Source organism: Cyprinodon tularosa, unplaced genomic scaffold (assembly GCF_016077235.1).
Source record: "Cyprinodon tularosa strain WSP-4 unplaced genomic scaffold, ASM1607723v1 ctg85, whole genome shotgun sequence".
NCBI classification, from domain to species: domain Eukaryota; kingdom Metazoa; phylum Chordata; class Actinopteri; order Cyprinodontiformes; family Cyprinodontidae; genus Cyprinodon; species Cyprinodon tularosa.
In genome coordinates, this window is record NW_024039618.1 from 786,873 (window position 1) to 793,621 (window position 6,749).

Here is a 6,749-nt window from a genome sequence, read left to right on the forward strand (position 1 = left end):
GGAGCTCATCTGCTTGCCTTTGTGTTCCTTGGACAGGGCTGCCTGTGGAGGTGGTTGACTCTTTCCTTTTGTATCTCTTCTTTCTGTATGCCTGCTTGTGTCTTTTGAACCCCAGTCGGCCTCGGCAGATGGGCGCTCACACTGAGCCTGGTTATGCTGGAGGTTTCTTCCTGTTAAAAGGGAGTTTTTCCTCTCCACTGTTGCTGCAAGCATGCTTGGTGTGAGGGATTTCCTTTGATTCAATGTGTCCATGCAATCAGCTTAACCAGAAAACTTTAAATCAGTTTGACTATATGATCTGGTTGAACTGTCTCTGTAAACTGCCTTGCGATTACATCTGTTGTGAATTTTTTCTATTTAAATAAACTGAATTGAATTGAAATTTCAGTGACTTTGTTGGAATCTGTCAGAGTTACTGTATTAATGTTTTTGGTATGTTCTCAGCATTTTATTTGAAATGTAAATTGCATTATAAATAAAATGTATTAGTATTATATATTAACCCAAGAGCCTATTCTAAATCTGGTTATATCCTACCTGCAGTCTATTCGGTGCCATGATGAAGAGATACCTTCACCCCACCTGCTAGGTAGTCACAATGTTATGCCTAATAAGTGTTATTATAACTAGGGCAAATTTAACTGGTAACAACGAGGGCAATTTGTAAAACCAATCAACTATGATGTTTGAATTGGATATTGTAATATAAATCAAGTAATTCTACAATAATTTGGTGCTAAATGAGAGAAACAAACTGAAAATGAGATCTGAGTAGATAAATGTTCTTCCAAAAGCCACCGCTTTTATTACATTTTTAAATGCACCAGAACTCAGTACATCTTTTTCCAGCAATACATATAATTCAAATAAAAGACATATTGTACAAACAAGTAAATACATATTACAGTAGTAAAAAGAGAAAAGTAATACTAAAAGATATAAATAACTGGAATAAATGAATTATCTATTTACAGGAATTACTAAGTTTGGTTACAGCTAAAAATAAAAGAAACCCAACAGGTTTGTTTCGTAGAAGATATATTTAACTTCTTTGAAATGGCACGCCAACTTCCTGGATAAGTGACATTTACAGCAGTTTTGTGGAGGTACACTTTCCACTGCTTCTCTGTATAACAAATGTTCAGACCTACAATAAGTGCATCTAGCATGAAAGGTACCCTGTGCAAGTCATTTCTTATGCCATACAATCGTTTAAGAGCCCATTTTGCAAAATAAAATGTGAGTCTTAACCTTAGAGAAAAAAAACAACAAAAAAACTCTTAATGAAATAGATATGAGAGATCTGTAGAGATGCATATCTTCACTTGATGACTTGACTCAAGTCAGACCTGAGTCACAGATTTAAGTATTCAAGACTTGATTTGGTCGTGTTACAAAATACCTCTTACTTAGCTGCCTTGATGTGAAATGACTAAATGCTGTTTTAAAGTCAGAAATTCACCTTGTGTCACTAACATTTCAGGAAAACCTCATTATGACTTAATAACATGAAATTTAAACCATAGGACTTGGACTTTGGACTTGTTAGTCTTGACCTAAGTCCAAGCTTGGGCATTTACCGTAGTAAAAAAATGAGACTCATATTCAGTTTAAGAAGGTTAAGCATTAAATGCTTTTTTCAATTTCCCAAATAAATTAAACACATCACTTCTGCTCAGTGACATCCCAATTGAATTTATTTGTACTTTAGCAGTAGCACACTTATTTAGGGTGTAAATAACAGATAATTGTTTAAGGGTTGTGGCGCCCCCCTCAGGCCAAGCCATCCTAGGAAGGCAACCTTGCCGCTTTAATAAATAAAAACAATCATTGCTCATAGATTGCTCCAAAAGCTTTTCATTTGTAGTAAAATGTTGATTACTGACATTCACTACCATACTAATTGTAGTTGTACAGGCCAATAAATAAGCATTTCTCAGAAATGACTTGGATAGGCTATATGTGCCTCTTTATATGGATAATGTAAAATGATTTTGAAGCAAACTAAAATAAACATATGTATATGTATCCAACTGATTTTTTTTTTTTTTTTTGTCCTATCCAATCTGAAGACTCAACACTTTCTGAAAAAAATATCCCTTAGTATGAAGCTGTTGATCTCCAGCTTCTATCAGGTAGATTTTAAAACTCACAAACTCAACCAGGCTCATGAAGCTACTTGGTGCAGATTTTTTTTTTTTTTTTTAAGTAAAATGGAAATGGTGAAAGGTAATGGGGTCAAAGTTTCATACTCCTCTCACTCTCCTTATCTGAGAAATATTTCCAGAAAGCAAAAAACAACATGAAAGTGTTCACTTTCAAAACATCAGTCTTTCCAAATACAGGAAAGGGAGAGAAAAAAAAAAAAAGATAGTAAGCATCTCTCGGTGGGAGGACAAATTAGAAATCCATTTTGCTCCACCTGGTACTTCCCCTAACCCCACATATCTCTGAAAGCATTTTTTTTTTCTTGTTCTGTGCAGAACAGATGCAGCTAGTGGAACAGACTGAGAAAAAAAACGCATAACAAAACATTGAGGCTGAGAAGCTATTACAAAATAACAGATAAACTTTGCTCCACTATTTTTTAACACCTTATTGTATATTCTAACTGTTTGATTATTCAAAATGAATGTTTCTCAGAGATGTCCCAGCCCTATTACTTATTTAACAATATAGAATGTAAGTAGGTTTATAAAACCTGCAGAAACACACATGTAAGTAGCAATTATAAAATCTATAGAGGTATAAAAGTATTTGTAATAGGGGAAAAAATGTTTACATACCGGTAAAAGGAATTCACAGTTTAAAAAAGCGAGGTACATTTCTTGAACTTGAAATACCTTATAATGTATTACAACATAACCAAGGTCAAATATTAACCATAGTCCTGGTTGAAAAAGAAATATTACAATATAAATGATTTTGATGTATGTCTAACATGCAACAAATGATATAAGGTGAAATAAAGGGATCTATAATAACTTTAACCAAGAGGATTCACTGAAATAAAGGATAAGGATTTTAAATCCAAGGAAAGCCTTATTTCAGGGCTCTGGATTGAGTTTCAAAGAGGACTCACTGCCATCGCCGCTTTCCTCAACTGGCCTGCGACACAAAGAGTCCTTGGCTGCAAGCATAAACAGAAAAATACTTAAAGAAAAAAAATATCCACATTTTATTACTATTTTAATCATGTTATGTCACCCCACACTGGATTGTTTACGAATGACTGAATTGTATTAAAAACACAAATGTTAAAAATATATATAGTAAGAAACAATTAAAAACAGGTCAATCATTCAACAAAATATGTGAACATGTGCATATTCCTTACATTAAATATATATATTTATTTCTTGATTTAAATTTAAAAGGGTCGATTACTTTTATAACAGAGGCTACAAACATCAGCTTATCCCAGTATAGACTGAATCAGATTCTTTTCATCAGCGAAAAGTGAAATTTACCAGCAAGATCCTTTCCCTATAGCTAGCTTTTACAAGACTATTCAAATGCAAATATAAATCTCTTTAGTATGAAATTAATTAGTATTTTTACTATCATCAGAACATATACGAGAGGCGTTCAATAAGTAATGCCCCTGGGTCACTTCCAGATGTTTGATCGAGCTGAAATTTTGCATGTGAAGTATTTTAAATCTCTATAGATTAAATAACAAATTACAGCTCTGAACTAATAGTGGTTTCTGATTTACTGGTGTTAAAACTGAGTCAAGTCTGAGTTTTTGCATTTGAAAGGACACGCACAATGGGAGAATTTTGATCAAATGAAAGTAACTTATAGTGATAATGTCCCATAACATAACCTTGTAAAACATTTTGGAAGGTCATATAACAGCCATCATCACCATAAGTTACTTTAATTTCATCAAAAGCCTTCCGAGGTGTGAGTCCTTTCCAATGGAAAAAACGGATTGCTGCTCGACACTCAACAGGCTCAGTTTTCAGAAACCACAAATAGCTCAGAGCTGTAATTTGCTACTTACCGGTAATCTATAGAGATTCAAATGACTTCACATGCAAAATTACAAATATCTGGCAGTGGGTCAGGGGCATTACTTATTGATCACTCCTCGTATGCCAGTGTTCTCAAATTTTTGAGGGCACCCATGAATCAAATAGTTTCTCTAGAATGCACTTAAAAGCTATGCAGGGATATCCCTGAAGACTGGAGTTTGAGACCATGGATAAAAGCCCATGTTTACTTCAGTTGTATCTTACTCTGTAGTGCTTGTTTAGTCCTCCAGCAGGGAGTGATGTGTAGCTTGCAGGTCATAACTGTTAACACGAGCAGTCCAACAATTCCCAAAGTGAGAATGGCCGTACCTGGAATAAAACAAGGCAGGTCTGCTGTAGATTACAGCGCCTTAAATTTGCGGAGAACAGAAGGCAGGAAATGTCTTACCAACGTGATTGCTAGTGTTTGAGCTCGGAAAGCTAGGCTGCACTTTTTTTCTCACAGTGGTGGGTTGAACAGGAGCTGTGGTGGTGTTAGAGAGTGTCTTCTGTGTTTGAACCCCCTCGTGTGGAGGATGTGTAATTGAGAGCGAGGGGAAAACCTTTTTAATGACAGCAGGTGCTGTAGTGGTCTGGCTGCCATTTAACACCTCGTTACAGATGACGTCAGAGGTGGGGGTTCCCTCTTTTTTAATTCCTGCGGATTTACAGCTGGAATTAAAAAAAGAAGAATCATGATTTTCAGTTACATGTGTACAGTACTTGAGATGTCAGTGTAAAATAGTGTACATTTATATGATTAAAACAGATGGGAAAAAAAGGTCATACTCTTTCCATTTTTGACAGGATGTATCATAGCTTGAGCTGAAATATCCATCCTGGCATTTTAAACACTCTGTCACCAGAAAATTATAAACATTTATTGAGGTTTCATCTTTGACTTTTATAAGTAAAAAAAATAAATAAATCATTACTTTACCATTATCTTTAAGTCCCGATCCTTTTTCACATATACAGATGGAAGATTCCTTTGAAAATGGAACAAATCCTGGCCGACATTCACATACTGTATTTGTTTCCTTAGTGCATTTCACTTTGACTCTACTCCCTCTTGCTGCAAAAAAAAACATAAGAAAAAATAACATTTAGAATTTAAACCAGAGAGATATTGGTTTTATTTGTAACACAAAGTTTAAAGCAACCAAAAAGCAAAAATCTGCATTTAATAGGCCTATTTAATTCCTCTTCACTTAAATGTCAGATCTAAATTTTCATTTGTTTCCCACTACATGTATTGTGTATAGACATTATTTTCAGTACATCTTGGTAAAGCCATATCTCCTACCTTCGTCACATCTTTCACATCCTGTACAACTTTTCGATTGATTTTCTGTTGGCTGAAAATACCCATCCTGGCATGGCACACATGACTTCTTGCCATAAAACTCAAACACTCTCTGGCCTACAAATGTCACATGGTGGAGGAAAAACAATTATTTAATAAAAGAGACACATTAGAAGCATTCAGAAAAATACGTCTTAATAATTATTACACTGCATTTTAAACAATCTGGCCTTTAAATAAAGACCACAAGCAAAACATTATTTAAAAAAAAACGACACAACTTTGGTCTTTATAAGTGTAGCATTTGCTTGACAGGAATAGGGTGGTGATAAAACAGAAACAAAGTTTAAAAAACAAAGTCTTTACCTCTAAAAAGTTATTTTCCTTACCTTTTTTGCAAAGAAAGGCGTCTAAATCAACAATGATTTCATTCAAGGTCAAAGTTATTATGAGAAGATTGTACAAAATCATATTTAATTGTTCTCTGTCAGCTTAGCCAGAACAGTTTTTGGGTGCTGCACCACTATGATTGTGAAACAAGAACACGCAGAGACTTGTGGGGTTTTGTAGAGCACCTCCCACAATGGATTTTTTCACATAGACGTCAATTCCCCAATGACAAGAAAAAAAAAGTAAAAAAAAAAAAAGAAAAACAGCTTGATATGCAAAGAATTCAAGATTAAGTTACCATAATCAAAAAAATATATTTCAATTATATTATATTTTTTTAAAACTTAAAACTGTCTTGTTTAAAGATTAGAGCAACATCCAAGCACTTTAAAAAGGATAAGGGTTTAAGTTGTAAAAAAACAAAAAAACAAAAAAAAAACAGCTCTTTTTACCATCTTTTATGGTTGATTCAGCTTCCAAAAAAAAAAAGGAATCTCCAGGATTAATTTAAAATTTAATCTCAGATCCCTTGCTTCATCCTTAACCTGTCTGAGTCTGATAATTTCTGGGTCCAACGTAAAAAAAAAATTTTCTGATACTTTTTTTTTTTAAATGATGGTGGTCAAAATTCTTTTTCTACTAACATAGATGCATTTCTGTCAGATGTGACATTTCTCAAAGAGACAACTGCATTGAAAACTAACTTAAGCATCTACTATTGTTAGGACATTAGCAGGACTGCTCCACTTCAGTCAAATTTTGTCAATATCAGTCAGGCACTCATTTGGTAATTTCAATAGCAATAGTTAGCATTAGGCTAAAAGTTTGTTTTTTTAATTAACCAACCTGCATGTTTTGCAATTTTTGCTTTCATAGACTGAAAAATACCTTTCCCATATAACCCATCAACGCAGAGCTTTATTGATCATTATCACTGCTGCACTTTAGAAATGGAAATGTCTTGAGAGCTGTACTGAACAAAACTTTGTTTTTGTATGCCGTACTCTTTTTGTTTACTAAATGACTAAATGTCT

General features: G+C 34.1%; 1 protein-coding gene across 1 annotated transcript; it reads right to left on the minus strand.

Moving 5' to 3' along the window:
- Nucleotides 1-2,189: 2,189 nt before the first annotated feature.
- On the minus strand, nucleotides 2,190-5,863 carry si:ch73-361p23.3 (tumor necrosis factor receptor superfamily member 4). Its single transcript, XM_038273000.1, has 7 exons — nucleotides 5,692-5,863; nucleotides 5,326-5,449; nucleotides 4,960-5,094; nucleotides 4,809-4,875; nucleotides 4,429-4,691; nucleotides 4,245-4,349; nucleotides 2,190-3,130 (listed from the first exon to the last, which is right to left on the minus strand). The coding sequence occupies exons 1-7, from the start codon at nucleotides 5,794-5,796 to the stop codon at nucleotides 3,048-3,050; spliced, it is 882 nt and encodes a 293-aa protein (XP_038128928.1). The 5' UTR covers nucleotides 5,797-5,863; the 3' UTR covers nucleotides 2,190-3,047.
- Between the last annotated feature and the right edge of the window lie 886 nt (nucleotides 5,864-6,749).